We start from the raw sequence: 16,946 nt of genomic DNA on the forward strand, positions 1-16,946 counted from the left end.
CTATAAACTATACTAAATATTTATATATTTCTACTTAATTTCTACTTAAGAGGTAGTCTCTGCCTACCCCTCCTGGAAAGAGGCGTGATTTTATGTATGTATGTATGTTCTACTTAATTTCGCTACTGATACCTATAGCTTTACCAAGACGCGTATTAAGATCCCTATACATGTGGAGAAACAATAATTTTGATGTTCAAACATATGTATAAAAAAGAATCTCAAGTTTATGAGCCTTTCCCTAACTCGCCTTTTATGACATCCATGGGAACGAGATGGAGTGGTCTTATTCTTTTTTTAATAGGTGCCGGGAACCACACGGCACACATCCATCCGTTTACACACTCCAAAAAATTTACTATAAAAATATAAAACATAAAAGCTTACATGAAAATCTACGATACCATTACCTTTTCAAATTTATCATTCGACTTTGCAAAGCTCAAACACGTATCCAGTTTCACAATTCCTTTTGTCCTTTTTGTGTTTTATCTTTATTGTAGTGAATGACTTGGCTCCGTTTTATCACAGAACGTTTCCAATATATTGCATATTTGCTCCACACTTATCAAACAATCCGGTTTTGGGTGCGCGGTATCAGCCGTCCGTAATATTATATATTATTGACGATCTTCGGGTTTTTTGTTTTCTATTACACATGAGGAAAAGTTGAAATATTCCGTGAGAAAGAAATCACATAATTTTACTATTCTGATTTTGTAGTTGCGTCGTTTAGGTAAAACGTCGCAAGTAATGGTGATGAAACATAAAAATTCATAGGTTAACGACAAATCTTTATTGGACTAGTTTAACAATGTTTATGAGAGCGTGGGTTAAGCTATAGACACGAGATCCAGCAAATAGCCGCCATAGGATAGGAGCGTTGAAGTAGATAAAAGGACCAAAAAAAGGCACTTATGAAGGGTCCTAGGGAGGTAAAGACCACGGTGGCACTGCGTCTATAAGTACAAAAATCTTGAAATTGTACATTCTTAAGTTCTTTTGGGTCATGGGCTGTCCTGCTCAATGAGTTTGTGGGCCCTGTCTACCCAGCAAGGGAGATAGACGTAATTATATGTACGTATGTTGTTCGTAATAAATAACCGATTTTAATGAGACTTTTGGCCCTCGGTCTACGTCGACGTCTGTCGATTGGCACATATCAGACTACTCAAAACTTGCTACTTTTGACTTTTCCCAGTATCTCCCCCGGGAAGAAGTCTTTCTACAATAAATACCAAATTATATTCTAGCCAAATCATTCGAGGAACAAATTTCGAATGTCTTAAAAAAGGGAGATGTGATGAGTACCCGTAATCGTCGAATATGCATATAAAGAGTAATGAGTGTTGAGGAAGAGAGAGAGATCTGTAAGGATCGAAGCGACTGGAAGTCCATAGTCTCCTGCCTACCCTAATGAGAGACAGGCGTAAGGGAAGGTATATATGTATGTTATTCTAGCCAGTCCTCTCAAACCTCTTACTAATACTGGCATCCCTGTCCACATTGATGCCTCTAAGTACCCACCCCTGGCCTGGCCTCGTGGGCTGCTCTCCCACGGGAACATCTTGGGCATCCGCCAGCTGGGCCAGCAGCATCCTCCTGCGATTGGAAGACCTGTTTGGTGAGCTCCCGTGGACCAGCAGATAGGAGAAGATGACGATGTCCCCACGCTCAGCGACCACTGGTGTAGCCTTTTCGAGTGGGAATTTGGACTGAAAAATAAAGACATACATACATACATACATACATACATATAGTCACGTCTATATACCTTACGGGGTAGAGCCAATAGTCCTGAAAAGACTGAATGGCTACATTCAGCTGCTCGGCTTGATGATGGAATTGAGATCCAGATAGTGACAGGTTGCTAGCCCATCGCCTTAAAAAAAGGATCGCAATTTCATAAGCCTATCCCTTAGTCGCCTTTCACGAGATCCATGGGAAAGAGATGGAGTAGTCCTATTCTATTTTGTATTGATGCCGGGAACCACATGGCACTAAATACGGCAAAAATAAAGACAGACAATCAATATACCGTCATAATAAATTGTCAGGTTTTATTAGAGATTACATTTGGCTTCACAAGGCCTTCAGCAAACGGCTGAGAGAGACAACGGATGACCCTCGCGCGGGCAGCTCTCTTGCGCAGCGTATTGCTATTGCAATGCAGCGCGGGAATGCTGCCTGCGTGATGGGAACCCTACTAAGGGGTCCAAACTATTTTTTTTTAAGTTTCAGAATTTTACTTTTTCTTTTAATTAGGCAGATTTATTATTAGTATAATTTAGAAATTGTAATAATCACATTTTGTCAACATAATATTATACTATCATAATATTCTAAATACATACTATATACAGAAATATAGAAGAGAAAACTGATTGACTAATTTAAAGACTCTTATTAAAGCCAAAAACCGCTGGGTTTGTATATTAGAATCACTATATTATTGAATGATTACAGACGGTGGAGCTGCAAACGTACCTGGATTTAATGTTATAAATGCAATAGTTACGTATGGTCACGTCTATATCCCTTGCGGGGTAGACAGAGCCAACAGTCTTGAAAAGACTGAATGGCCACGTTCAGCTATTTGGCTTAATGATAGAATTGAGATTCAAATAGTGACAGGTTGCTAGCCCATCGCCTAAAAAAGAATCCCAAATTTGTAAGGCTATCCCTTAGTCGCCTTTTACGACATCCATGGGAAAGAGATGGAGTGGTCCTATTCTTTTTTGTATTGGTACCGGGAACCACACGGCAATAGTTTGATATATGTTTGGTACTCTTTTGCACAAATTGATTCAGAATTAAACTTTGTCTACGTCTAAATTAGGTGATAACAATAGATGACCGTCTTCTTATCAATATTTTTGAAGTAATACTGCTACGACTAAATGCTTACCAATTTTAAGTTATAGGTCAGACGCCAATCATTCTGTGTTAGAACCAGGTAAACTTGCTAAATAACTTAGATTCACGTTCCCAGCCGGGGTAGTAGCCTGTTACGGGGTAGACAAAGCCTACAGTATAGCAAAGACTGAAAGGCCACGTTAAGCTGTATGGCTTAATGATGGAATTGATTCAAATAGTGACAGGTTGCTAATCCATCGCTTATAGGAATAATCCCATATTTTATAAGCCTATCCCTTAGTAGCCTTTGACATCAGTGGGAAAGAGATGGAGTGATCTCACCGTTAAGGATGCAACCCAGAATACAGTTGATGATGACCACAAACCTGATCTACGTAGTGGTACTCTCCCTCCTTAGCACCAAAGTCTTCCAGCGGACCCAGCTTGTGGGAGCCAGGGTAGACGAACAGCCCCCCATTGCCAGGGTTCGCCGCGTCCAGGTGGAGGAACGCTGCGACCATGGAGTCGTTCTTATGGGGGAAGTAGTGGTAATCCTGGTGATTATACACATAAAAAAGATCTCAACATTTGTGATTCGAATTCGACCCATTTCCAGGTAAAATTCAGGAGACTTAGCTTTTTCCAACAGCTCTATACCTGCGTTGAACTTATATACATAATCACGTCTATATCCCTTGCGGGGAAGGCAGAGCTGACAGCTTTGAAAAGACTGGTAGGCCACGTTCAGCTGTTTGGCTTAATGACAAAGTTGAGATTCAAATAGTAACAGGTTTCTAGCCCATCGCCAAAAAAATAATCTCAAGTTTATAAGCCTATCCCTTAGTCGCCTTTTACGACATCCATGGGAATGAGGTGGAGTGGTGGTGGTGGGAATTTCAAAAAGTAGTCTTTGTCTATTAGGGTCAGATAAACCCTATCCTACCTCCCTACCCTAAACGACCTTCTATGAAGAGAGTTATGAATGTGCATGAAACGGAAGAAGTATGCAAGTAATCTAGCGACCAGCACTTGGCACATCAGAGCCTATAAATCCGCAGTTAAAAAGAAAGAATATTCAAATCGGTTCAGTATTACCAAAATTATATCTTTTACAAGCGAAGAAATTAACAAAGTAAAAAAACTTTTTTTACAAGTACACGTGTATAAGATACCTGGTGCATCGGATAAGCTGCTCCCTTCTCCGGCGGCTTGAAGTGTGCTTTAGTGTGGTGAAGAACAATATTCCTGGTTCCCATGACGTCTTCCAGGGCGTCCAGAAGGTTTTTATTGTACAGGAACTGGCCGAAGAGTGCGCTGTGATACTGCAAATTGTGAATACCTTTCACCTGTCAAATATTAAGAAAATTGTGATACATCTGAGTATTTTTTATTTATTATTGCATTTTATATTGCCGTGTGGTTCCCGCCTTCAGTAGAAAAAAGAATAGGACCACTCCATCTCTTTCCCATGGATTTCGTAACAAGCGACTCAGTGATATCCTTGTAAAATTGGAATTTTTCTTTTAGGCGATGTGCCAGCAATCTCTCCGTCCATCCTATTCGAATCTCAATTCTATCATCAAGCTAAGAAGCTGAACCTGACCTCTCAGTCTTTTCAAGACTGTTGGCTCTGTCTTCCCCGCAAGGGATATAGACGTGAATATATGTATGTATGTATATAACATTCTTACGTTACTTAGTTACTAACTACTTGCACCAACTCTCGAACTCCTGGTATATAGACGGCCTCTGTGGCGCAGCGGTAGTGCGCTTGTCTGTGATACCGCAGGTCCCGGGTTCGAATCCCGGCCAGGCCATGATGAGAAACGAACTTTCTCTGATTGGCCTGGGTCTCGGATGTTTATATATATAAGTATTTATTATAAAATATAGTATCATTGAGTTAGTATCTCGTAACACAAGTTTCGAACTTACTTCGAGGCTAACTCAATCCGTGTAATTTGTCCCGTATATATTTATTATTATTATTATATAGGTTCCTCATCCTTATAGGATCCTTATAGGCTGAACCCTGGGCGCTCTCTAGTATAATATAGAAATATCTTATATACTTGTTTTTATCAATAACATTTTAATGATCTTGGTCAAATAGGTCAAGTAATTTAAAAACATGTTATTGTAACAGATAATTAAGACACTTTTTTATTATTATATTAAAATTGTGATGTAATATACAATAAACAACTATGTAAAAATTGGTTTTTAACGATTTTACACAAAAATAACTGGACCGATTGTGGTGAAATTTGGAACGTCGAGAATTTATTGGGAAATTCCCACGTGATGGAAAATGCATGAATGCCCCATGCGAAAGCTAGTATATGTATAAAAAACACTCACAGTGTGTGCGCTATCACTCTTCCTATCGTCAGCATCACTGCCCACCCAGGAGCTCTCCATCTTCTCCTGGCTCTTCCTCAGGAACAGCTCGTCATATTCCAAGGAGATCTGGTCCAACTCCTCGCCAGAGAGTACGTTTTTCAGTAAAATATAACCGTTCTCTTTGTAAAACTGTTTCTGCTTTTGCGTCAAACGCACCATTTTGTTTAGTTGTTATGAAAATTTACATTTATTTAAAATATTTTTTTAATTTTATTAACAAACAATTGACAGCACAAAACACAATATTATTTAGAATATAATAAAGACTAACAGATTTTTTTGCTTTGTATATGTTAAGATATCGAGAATCACAAACTGAATGAGATAAAATGATTATGTAATGTATGTATATGTAGTTTTATCTATGTTGACGGCCTCTATGGCGCGGCGGTAACACGCTTGTCTGAGACACCGGAAGTCTCGGGTTCGAATCCGAACTTTCTCTTATTGGTCTAGGTTTTGAATGTTGATACATACATATTATCACGTCTATATCCCTTGCGGGGTAGACAGACCTAACAGTCTTGAATGGACTGAAAGGCCACGTTCAGCTGTGTGGTTCAATGATGGGTACACACATTATTATATTAATACTTAATTTTTTACGAAACTTTTCCGCCTTTTTTTCTAAATTTGCTCTTAGCGCTAGTTTTAGTTAATTCAATTATAGGTTAATCTTGACGTCAATCAGATTTACAAATAATTACAAATATGTTTTATTTGAAGCTTTGAATTACCTATACATACAAATTAAATTATTTAAATTTGTTTATTTTTACATATAATATCATACCTCCATTCATTCATACTATCACGTCGATATTTGACGTCGAGAATTGAGATTCAAATAGTGATTATGTTATTTATATATATAATTTGTGATTCAGTTTTGTTTTCTAATAATGTTTTCTTAATCTATACTAATATTATAAAGCTGAAGAGTTTGTTTCTTTGTTTGAACACGCTAATCTCAGGAATTACTGATTCGAATTGAAAAATTATTTTTGTATTGAATAGACCATTTATCGAGAAAGGCTTTAGGCTATAACACATCACGCTGCAACTATAAGGCACGAAGAAATAATGGAGAAAGTAGAAAAAAAAATTTGGGAAAATTATTCATCCTTGAGGGCTTTAATGATGCCCAAAATAACTATTCCACGCGGACGAAGTCGCGGGCACAGCTCATCTCTCATGAAGATATGAGAGACACGGGATCCAGTAAGTTATCCATGAGCACGTTTCCTCTGCGCCGTGGTGGGGAAGGTCTGTGACACGTACTGAATGGTCATGTTCCTCTCGTCAATCAAATCCTTCAGGTACCCTTGCAGCCTCTCCAAAGGGTACCTGGATTTAGACATCGGTTTGAACAAATCCTTAAAGTCCCACGCACATTCGCCGACGTACATTAAATTGTATTCTGGAAGTAAGAGATACATACATAATATTAGTATTGTTTACCTCTTTCAGTTGATTCAATAAATGTAATCTATTGTGGTCCAGAATGCAGTGAGAGAGGACTTCTGAACGGAAATTAAACGGGATTTTTCTATTAACGCGAAGGCCTCATTCCTATTATTCTTCATCTCATTTCATGGAAATTTCTTTTTACGCTGACGAAACCCCAAATTTAAGTACTCGTCTACTAAGTCGTCCGGTGAAAATGCTACAGTGTAGTTTGTTTCGCTTCTACACTTGCTTTGGAAACGTTAGAAGATTTAATTGGACTTAATTTATGTTAACATCAATAAGCTATTACTTGTATCCAATTTTGAAAATAAATCTATTTCTCAGGCAACTTTATGTGTGACCTTGATCCAATACGAGTTAACCAGCAAAGGTTGCGGAGTTCACCTGGGAGTCGCTTCGTGTGAAGACCTGACTCACACAATCCTGGAACCGAAGGGCTGACCCCGGGCTCCTCTGCAGAGCGGTAATGTAACCAAGATCATGGCCAGGAGGATAAGGAGAACACTATTTTATTTTATTATTTTCCACGTTGGTGCCCACGGAAGACCAGCGTTGTGGTATATACCATGACAAATGCTGTGGGGGGGCTTTGGTACAAAAGTTGTTATACATTAAGGTTTCTGTTGTTGATATAATTATTATTTTGTACCAAATAAACATTTTTTCTTTCTTTCTTTCTCAATGTACTTGACCTTTTGCTAGGACGTCCTTAATTCGAACCAATGACTATTTCCGAAGTAATGTACCTACATTAATTTGAATACTAACCGATGCTCTTACGGTGAGGGAAAAAATCGTGAGAAAACCTGCACATTCAGGCAACTTGATGTGTAAACATGATCGATCCAATACGGGTTCTCCTGCATAGGTTGCGGAGGTGAGACGGGTGTCGCTTCGTGTAAAAACCTGACTCAATCCATGGTTAAAGGCATACCCCAGGCTCCTCTCCAGACTGGTTAGGATTCAACCTTTTTCAATGTACTCACGGGAGCCGTAATTCTGCTTGGCACTGCATTCCGCGTTCAGGAACGAGCAGTAAGTCGGGAAGGTTTTGTATGCGTATCTCATCTGTGGATACCAGATGTTCTCGTGCTCACCACAGTAGTGAACGCCGGTTTTACTGCAGGAATCGTGACTTATTTGTTTCGATTGTTTAGCACATACATGCTTAATTCTGAAATAAACATTAATACATAAGGATAAGTCCGCCATTGCGAGTGATTTGTTTTTTTTTTATAACTATGTTCTATTTACTTGTCACTGTGTAAATTTCTATGCAATAAAGATATTACAAACTAATAAACAAATATACATATAATCACGTCTATATCCCTTGCGGGGGTGGACAGAGCCAACAGTCTTGAAAAAACTGATAGGCCACGTTCAGCTATACGGCTTAAAATAGAATTGAGATTCAAATAGTGACAGGTTGCTAGCCCATCGCCTTAAAGAAGAGTCCCAAGTTTATAAGCCTACCCTTTAGTCGCCTTTTACGACATCCATGAGAAACAGCTGAAGGTCGTTTTCTTGCTGCGATTGGCTGATGGCGTGTGACGTTACAAAGGCGGTGACACGTATTTCACGGTGGAGAATAGCACAACCTACCACCGAATAATAGCTCAATAAAATGACGACCTTATTACAAGTACATTAAACTTAAAATCTAAAAATGGCTCCTGCTATGTCAGTCATAATATCTGACAGTTCTAATGGCGCGCTCTCACATACTAACAGGCTCCAATAGACTGAAAAGTGCAGACATACAGTAGTGTAACTTCGAATTCAGATTCGAATCCCGGCCAGAGCATGATGAGAAATGAAACCTCTCTGATTGGCCTGAGTCTTGGATGTTTATCTATATAAGTATTTATTATAAAATATAGTATCGTTGAGTTAGTATCTCGTAACACAAGTCTCCAACTTACTTCGAGGCTAACTCAATCTGTGTAATTTGTCCCGTATAGATATATATATCTAGAGGCACGGCAGTGCCCCCGCCAAGTCGAGCAAAAATTTATTTATTTATTTACTTATAGTCAATACTGTACCTGGTGAACAAGTACGGGCACTCATCACCGCAGACGGTGGGGGGCCGCGTGGTGGTGATGTTGGAGAAGTCCCAGTCCCCAGGGTTGCGGATGTGCCACTCTCCATCTTTCCAGTAGGGCTCATAGCCGTTGTGCGGGTTGTAGATGATTCTTTGGAGAAGGAGCGGGTCGTATGACGGGTCATATCTGCGGAATGTAAGAAATTTCGGTTCGGAAAGATGTTGTCTCTGCCTACCCCTCCGGGAAAGAGGCGTGATTTTATGTATGTATGTATGTACCACTCCATCCTTTTCCCATGGATGTCGTTAAAGGCGACTAAGGCTTATAAACTTGGGATTATTTCACTACTTTTTTTAATCTCAATTCTATCATTAAGCTTAACAGCTGAACGTGGTCTGTCAGTCTGTCAAGACTGCTGGCTCTGTCTACCCCGAAAGGGATTTAGAAGTGATTATATGAATGAATGTAAAAAATTGCTACATAAGGATTTAATGAATTTTGACAAGACCATATCTTCAGGCGGCTTGGACAAGTGATTATGTTATAAGTGATTAACATCTTCGTACTGTGTGATTGATAACCCTTAAGAATAAGACCACTCCATCTCCTTCCCATGGATGTCGTAAAAGGCGAGTAAGGGATATACTAATAAACCTGGTATTCTTTTCCAAGTCACTGTTTGAATTTCAATCCCATCATTGAGTCATACAGCTAAACATGGCCTTTCTCTTTGTGAGACTACTCTGTCTACCCCGCAGGCGATATAGACGTGATTATAATATGTTCGTCGTATACTTACTTACCTTTACTGCAACTTACCCGTGCAGATGCCACGCGTTATTAAAAACTGTAAATAAATAGCGGTTTAGAAAAGTGATTAAGTTATAAGCGATTGACTTACCGCGCGTATCTCAGCACTTTAGAATAGAAGCTAGTTTAGAATAGGACCGCTCCATCTCTTTTCCATGGATGTCGTAAAAGGAGACTTAAGGGATAGGCTTATAAACTTGGGATTCTTCTTTTAGGCGACGGGCTAGCAACCTGTCACTATATGAATCTCTATTCTATCATTAGGTCACACAGCTGAACGTGGCCAATCAGTCTTTTCAATACTGTTGGCTCTGTCTACCCCGCAAAAGATATAGATGTGATTATATGTGTCTATTTAAATAAATAGAAAATATGATCAAAAATTTTCATACCTTCTCTTACAGTGAGTGAAAATATTATGAACTATGGGGCAACTGAGACAAAGTCCAAGACTAAGTCTTGAAAAACTCGTAAAATACTAAGTAATAATACTCGTAACACACAGAGAAATACTCTGGCGTAATGTAAGGTCTAGAGTGCCCGAAACAGATGATCTTGCATGAAGAGAGTTATGAATGTGGATGAAGCGGAAGAAGTACGCAGGGATCGTGGTAAGTAGAAAGATGAAGTCACTGCCTACCCCTCAGGAAAAGACGCGCGATTTATGTATATATGTTAAATACTCACCTAATAAGAGAACCGCGTACGAATTCGACATAATGCTAGAATGAATAATGCAAATCTGAATACAAAGTGCAGACAATTCAGATTTTATATTGATTTCATTAAAATACTAATGAGGAAACTATATGCAGTTAGATTTAAACAATTCAAACATGGAACCATTTGACTACTTTAAGCTAATTAAGCCAATGACACCCTTATCACAGATACTAAAGACTTAACTGATAAAAAAATCTTAATATAGTTTAATTTTTGTACTTTCAAACTAAGTACCTTAACTAAGATTGCATTTCCATACTGCCGACGCATACACGTTGCAATGTGACTGCATATTTCAATTATTTCCCACGTGACAACGAATAATTTAATATTTATTAACCGTAGGACCGTGATACAAATAAACTGAATTGTTACAGTCAGTTAACTTTTGGATAACAACATTATATTTTTTTCTTTTGTAATGTGAATCGTGTGCGGACACAAAGACAGTATTAACATATAAAAAATTCGCGAATAGAGCAATTGAAGAAAATATCTTTACTTTAAGTGCAAGCGGCTGAGATCAAGATAAGAATAAAGAAGACACTCGATACTTTTGCTTTGAAAAAAAAATCGTTGATATAATTTCTTCCTTCTTGCGTTACCTGGTTACCTCCTCGCCTCTCTGGAGAGGACACCAAGGCATTTGACTATGATCCTGGATAGGATAAGTCAAGGATACAAAGACAGTATTTACCTATAAAAAAGTTACATTCATTTTTTCTATAGAAAATTTAGGTCGTCAACCAATGTTATAAGAGAAACCATGTTACTATTTCGATGTTATAAATAGGTAAGCTATATAGTCCTACTAATATTATAAATGCGAAGGTTTGTGAGAATGTCAGTATGGATGTTTGTTACTCTTTCACGCAAAAACTACTGAACCGATTACCATGAAATTTGGTATGTAGGTAGCTGAAGACCCAGAATAACACAAAGGCTACTTTTTATCCCAGAGTTCCCGCGGGATTGATAGGGTTTCCATGCGGACGAAGTCGCGGGCGGCCTCTAGTATTATAAATGCGAAAGTTTGTGAGTATGTCAGTATGGATGTTTGTTACTCTTTCTCGCAAAAACTACTGAACCGATTACGATGAAGTTTGGTATGTAGGTAGCTGAAGACCAGTGGCGTAGCGTGCATTGGCGGGACCCCGTATAAAAAATTGTTTGGGGGCCCTTGTATTGTTTGGGGGTAAAGATTTTTCACAAAAGAAAAAAAATATTGTGAAAAGAAATATTTATTTATCATAACATAATTTAACCTTAATTTAAAAATTTAATTTTACAAATAAAAATCAAATTTTAAATATTCATTCGCCTTGCCTTTTTTTCGGCAAACTGATTTATTAAATCATTTATGGCTGATGATGATTTTAGTTTTTCTAAAGTTTCTACCTCTATGGACAATAGTGAGAGGTCTGACAGCCGTTCTTGTCCCATCGAAGTTCTTAAGTAATTTTTTATCATTTTTAATTTTGAAAAACTTTTTTCTGCAGTTGCGGTTGTAACTGGAAGGGTCAAGAATAAAAAGCATGCTGTGATTACCTCGGGAAAACTAGATGCAAGACTATTGAATTTTAGTAGCAATAATTCAATGAGTTCTTTAATGGAATAAATTTTTTGAATTTCAGATTTTAAGCATGTTTTTAGAGCCTTTAATTGGTCACAAAGATTAACTGAGATGTCTTTACTGTATTTAACCGACAGTTTTTCGGAAGCGATTAATATCTCTTCGTTTGAAGAAGATAGGAGTTTCTCCGGTTGTAATATTTCGAACATACTACTCAGGTCGCAAAGGCTCTGAAATCTTTCTTTAGTTTGAGAAATTAATATATCTAAACAGCAATAGTATACATTGACTTTGAAATAGGATTCCGGGTCGGAAATTCTCTCATCTTGTGATAACTCATCAAAAAAACGCTTCGTTATCTTTCGCCTACTGTTTTTAAAAACAGTTGTTACCCCCCACTCTTTTGCTAAATCTTTGGACTCATTTAGCAAACTATTAAATGAAATCTGATTTCTTAATTGGCACAGTCTATTTAAAAGATTACTTAATAAAATACTAGATTTCTGTAAGTCATTATTTGTAATAGTGCCGTGTGGTTCCCGGCACTATTACAAAAAAGAATAGGACCACCCCATCTCTTTCCCATGGATGTCGTAAAAGGCGACTAAGGGATAGGCTTATAAACTTAGGATTCCTCTTTTAGGCGATGGGCTAGCAACCTGTCACTATTTGAATCTCGGTTCTATCATTAAGCCAAATAGCTGAACGTGGCCATTCAGTCTTTTCAAGACTGTTGGCTCTGTCTACCCCGCAAGGGATATAGACGTGATCATATGTATGTATGTATGTATGTATTATTTTCATGCTGTAGAGCTTTAGAAATAGGATTAATAATTTCAAATAGTGAAGAAAAAAATGTAACGAGCACTAAGAAATTATAACTCTCTAAAATATTAATTAGGTATATTTTTACATTCTTCACGTTCATCTTTTTTATTTGAAATTAAATTTAGTTGGTACAAAGTTTTCATGATAAGTAAAAAATTTTTCTTCACCGATAATAAAGCATCGTTCCTAGAAGACCATCTGGTTGGACATACCTTTTTAAGGGTAATCAAATATTTTTCAGATGGATCGTCACTTAGCATAGCCCAGCGTTTTATACTATTGCCAAAAAAAGTATATATTTCTTCTAAATTATCGAAAAAAGTCGATACTTCACGAACGTGTCTCGCAGTTCTCTTACTTTTACAAATCGCTACTAATATTGTTAAACCAGAAGAACAATATTGTTTGTACTGAATTACAATGTAGGTAATGCACAATTACATAAAACGCGTAAATAAACACTGCACTGCACTCCGTGGTTTAACATCAAATGTAGAGTATGGACGTACACGTACATCGTGATATCGATTTTATTATTGAGGGATTCCCCGCTGAGTTGCAGATGAAGTAAGTAAAACGGGGAAGTCCCGCAGCCCGCCATAACGATGTAGAGTGTTGCCAACTTTTGAACGCACGCTTAAGGCGGGATAAAAAGTAATTGCTTTATAGAATTTTGTCATTTGTAAAATAAAATAAATTAGGAAGTTTTTATTTCTTTTTCCTTACACACTTTGGGGCCCCCGTGGCTCGGGGGCCCCGTATAATTGATACGGCAGATACGGCGGTAGCTACGCCCCTGCTGAAGACCCAGAATAACATATAGGCTACTTTTTATCCCGGAGTTCCCGCGGAATTGATTGTTACGTTTTGATTGGGTTTCCACGCGGACGAAGTCGCGGGCGGCCTTTAGTAATAAATAAAACAATAAACACACATGCCAACTAACATTAGACACGAGTGAAATATATAATCTTTACTTTGCAGTTAAACGTAAAATAATCAGAGACATGTCGGTGAAATCGGCAATTGTTCTATTAATAACATGTAAGTATATACTACACATACCTACATACATATAACGTCTACATCCCCCGCGGGGTAGACAGAGTCTTGAAAACACTGATAGGCCTTGTTCAACTGTTTGGCTTGACGATAGAATTGAGATTCAAATAGTGACAGGTTGCTAGCACATCGCCTAAAAGAAGAATCCCAAGTTTATTAGGCTCTTACTCGCCTTTTACGACATTCATTGGAAGGAGATTTAGTGGATATCCATATAGTATATACAACGTATGTTGTACGTAGTGCATAAAATCACGCCCCTCCCGGACGGGTAGGCAGAAACTACATCTATCCGAATAATTTTCTAAACTGTACCTATTATTTGGATTTCTACAAACTAAGTGTAGGTGCCATGTGGTTCCCGGCACCAATAGAAAAAAGACTCCACTGCTTCTCCTTCCCATAGATGTCGTAAAAGGTGACTAAGGGGATAGGCTTATAAACTTGCGATTCTTCTCTTAGGCGACGGGCTAGCAACCTGTCACTTTATATGAATCTCAATTCTATCAGTAAGCCAAACAACTGAAAGTGGCCTATCAGTAATTTCAAGACTGTTGGCTCTGTCTACACGCAAGGGATATAGACGTGATTATATGTATGTAAATATAAGCTACCTATTCAATTTGATGATTTTCAACGTTAAAATTTCAGTGGGGTGCCTCAGCTCAGTCCGACGGCAATTCAATCATTACCAGGAGTATTTGGACCAGAAAAAGGCTTTGAGGCAGCAGTAAGTATTTTTCAGCATAACTTCATTGGCCTGTTTAGCAGTGGTTGTGTTCTTGACTCTACACGTCCCAGATTCGATCCCCGGTCAGAAGACAAACATTTCTGACTGAACTGCTGGGTCTTGAATGTTTATTTCTTTTAATCTATACTAATATTATAAAGCTGAAGAGTTTGTTAGTTTATTTGTTTGTTTGAATGCGCTAATCTCGGGAGCTACTGGTTTGAATTGAAAAATTCTTTTTGTGTTTAATAGACCATTTATCGAGGAAGGCTTCAGGCAATTTATCATCACGCTGCAACTATTAGGAAGACGAAGAAATAATGGAAATTGTGAAAAAAACGGGGAAAATTATTCCTCCTTGAGAGCTTATAATAACTATTCCACGCGGGCCACTTCGTCCGCGTGGAATAGTTATTAAATATACTTAGTTAGAATAAGATTTAGTATCAAAGTCTCGAACATTTTTTGTAGCTAAATCTATTTGATTGTCCGATATAATATACCTATATACATACATATATGGGACGATCCCACAGATGTAGCTGAAATTAGAAACGACACAGATTAGAGATGATAAAAAAAAATATACGTATAGTTAAACCTAATACTGTAGTTAGATTCTTTATTACGCGTTAGTATAGGTAGGTACTTGGTCACCCTGTTCGACCCCCGACGCCCTTATGCTAAAAGTTCAAGCTTAACCATAAACATACAAAAATATAGTCACGTCTATATCCCTTACGGGGAAGACAAAGCCATCAGTCTTGAAAAGACTGATAGGCCACGTTCAGGTTTCTGGCTTGATGATAGAATTGAGATTCAAATAGTGACAGGTTGCTAGCTCATCGCCTAAAAGAGGGATCCCGAGTTTATAAGCCTATCCCTAAGTCGCCTTTTACGAAATCCATGGAAAAGAGGAGTGGTCCTTTTCTTTTTTTTTTCTTTTACTGGTTCCGGGAATCACACGGCGCATAAACCATAAACTTTCAGGAATTCTATGCAAGAATGGAAAAATTCAATGATGAAACGTAAAAAATCTCAGTCTGAGGAGTACTTGGGTCCGAAGAGAGACGTCCACTACGACCCCACGTTCGGATACGAGCCGTATTGGAAAACTGGCGATTGGGTGTTCAACAGAACCAGAAATGGCACTCAAGTTTCTTCCTGCGATCAAAAATGCTTCAACATTTATGAAAAGTACTACCATACATACATACATATAGTCGCGTTTATATCCCTCGCGGTGTAGATAGAGGCAACAATCTTGAAAAGACTGTTTGACTGATTGACGTTCAACTGTTTGGCTTAATGATAGAATTGAGATTCAAATAGTGACAGGTTGCTAGCCCATCGCCCAAAAGAAGAATCCTAAGTTTATAAGCCTATCCCTTAGTCGCCTTTAACGACATCCATGGGAAAGAGATAAAAGTACTATTATAAAGAATATTTTTTCGATACAAAATCTTCTGTATACTATATAGATTTATGATCTGTGGTAGAATCTGGAATGTGCCCGGTTAAAACGCGTGATACGCAAGAAGGCATAGGTTCAAATCCCACCTCGGCCATGTACCAATGACCCTTTTCAAAGTTATGTTCATTACTTTGAACACTAAACGATGCTCTAACGGAGAGGGAAAACATTGTAAGGAAACCTGCACATTCAGGCAACTGGATGTGTAACCATGTATCCAATACGGATTAGGTTTACCTGCAAAGGTTGCGGAGGTCAGATGGGAGTCACTTTGTGTAAAAACCTGACTCACCCAATCCAGGATCCATGGTCAAAGGCATACCCCGGGCTCTTCAGATAGTGAGGATGCGGGACTAAAGCCAGGAGTAAGCAGTATAGATATAAATGCATGTCGGTAGAAAGTTAATTTATGGATATCTTTTAGATTCGGTCCAGTATGCGCGAGGAACAAGCGGGGCATGGCCGGGAATTTCACCAACATCTGTGAAGTGAGGAAGGAAAACTGTCTGAAACATTTAGGTGAGTTTGTGTACATACATACATATAGTCACGTCAATATCCCTTGTGGGGTAGACAGAGCCAACAGTCTTGAAAAGACTGATCGGCTACGTTCAGCTATTTGGCTTATTGATAGTATCGAGATCCAAATAGTGACAGGTTGCTAGCCCATTGCCTAAAAAACGAATCCCAAGTTTGTAAGCCTATCCCTTAGTCGCCTTTTACGACATCCATGGGAAAGAGATGGAGTGATCCTATTCTTTTTGTATTGGTGCCGGGAACCAAACGGCACCAATACAAAAAAGTGTGCCACTATTTGAATCTCAATTCTATCATTAAGCCAAACAGCTGAACGTGGCCTTTTCGAGACTGCTGGCTCTGCTTACCCCGCAAGGTATAAAGTCGTGATTATATATATGTATGTTAATCATAATCCCTTGCAGAGTAGACAGAGCTAACATTTTCGAAAAG

At 38.3% G+C, this 16,946-nt stretch overlaps 2 protein-coding genes across 3 annotated transcripts; both read right to left on the reverse strand.

The window, feature by feature from the left end:
• Positions 1-806: 806 nt before the first annotated feature.
• LOC106136663 (phytanoyl-CoA dioxygenase, peroxisomal-like) lies at positions 807-5,426 on the reverse strand. 2 transcript variants are annotated; one of them, XM_060949279.1, is made up of 4 exons: positions 5,218-5,426; positions 4,029-4,178; positions 3,243-3,410; positions 807-1,715 (listed from the first exon to the last, which is right to left on the reverse strand). In XM_060949279.1, exons 1-4 carry the CDS (start codon positions 5,416-5,418, stop codon positions 1,458-1,460), a joined length of 777 nt encoding a protein of 258 aa, XP_060805262.1. In that variant the 5' UTR covers positions 5,419-5,426; the 3' UTR covers positions 807-1,457. The 2 variants fall into 2 exon arrangements, with proteins under 2 accessions (XP_060805262.1, XP_013192740.2); XM_013337286.2 differs by having other exon boundaries at positions 4,029-4,202.
• A 1,025-nt stretch (positions 5,427-6,451) lies between these two features.
• Positions 6,452-10,305, reverse strand: LOC132902819 (uncharacterized). Its single transcript, XM_060949252.1, has 4 exons — positions 10,275-10,305; positions 8,778-9,060; positions 7,716-7,903; positions 6,452-6,679 (listed from the first exon to the last, which is right to left on the reverse strand). Exons 1-4 carry the CDS (start codon positions 10,303-10,305, stop codon positions 6,486-6,488), a joined length of 696 nt encoding a protein of 231 aa, XP_060805235.1. The 3' UTR covers positions 6,452-6,485.
• Between the last annotated feature and the right edge of the window lie 6,641 nt (positions 10,306-16,946).

The sequence above is a fragment of the Amyelois transitella genome, chromosome 18, assembly GCF_032362555.1.
Source record: "Amyelois transitella isolate CPQ chromosome 18, ilAmyTran1.1, whole genome shotgun sequence".
Taxonomy (NCBI): domain Eukaryota; kingdom Metazoa; phylum Arthropoda; class Insecta; order Lepidoptera; family Pyralidae; genus Amyelois; species Amyelois transitella.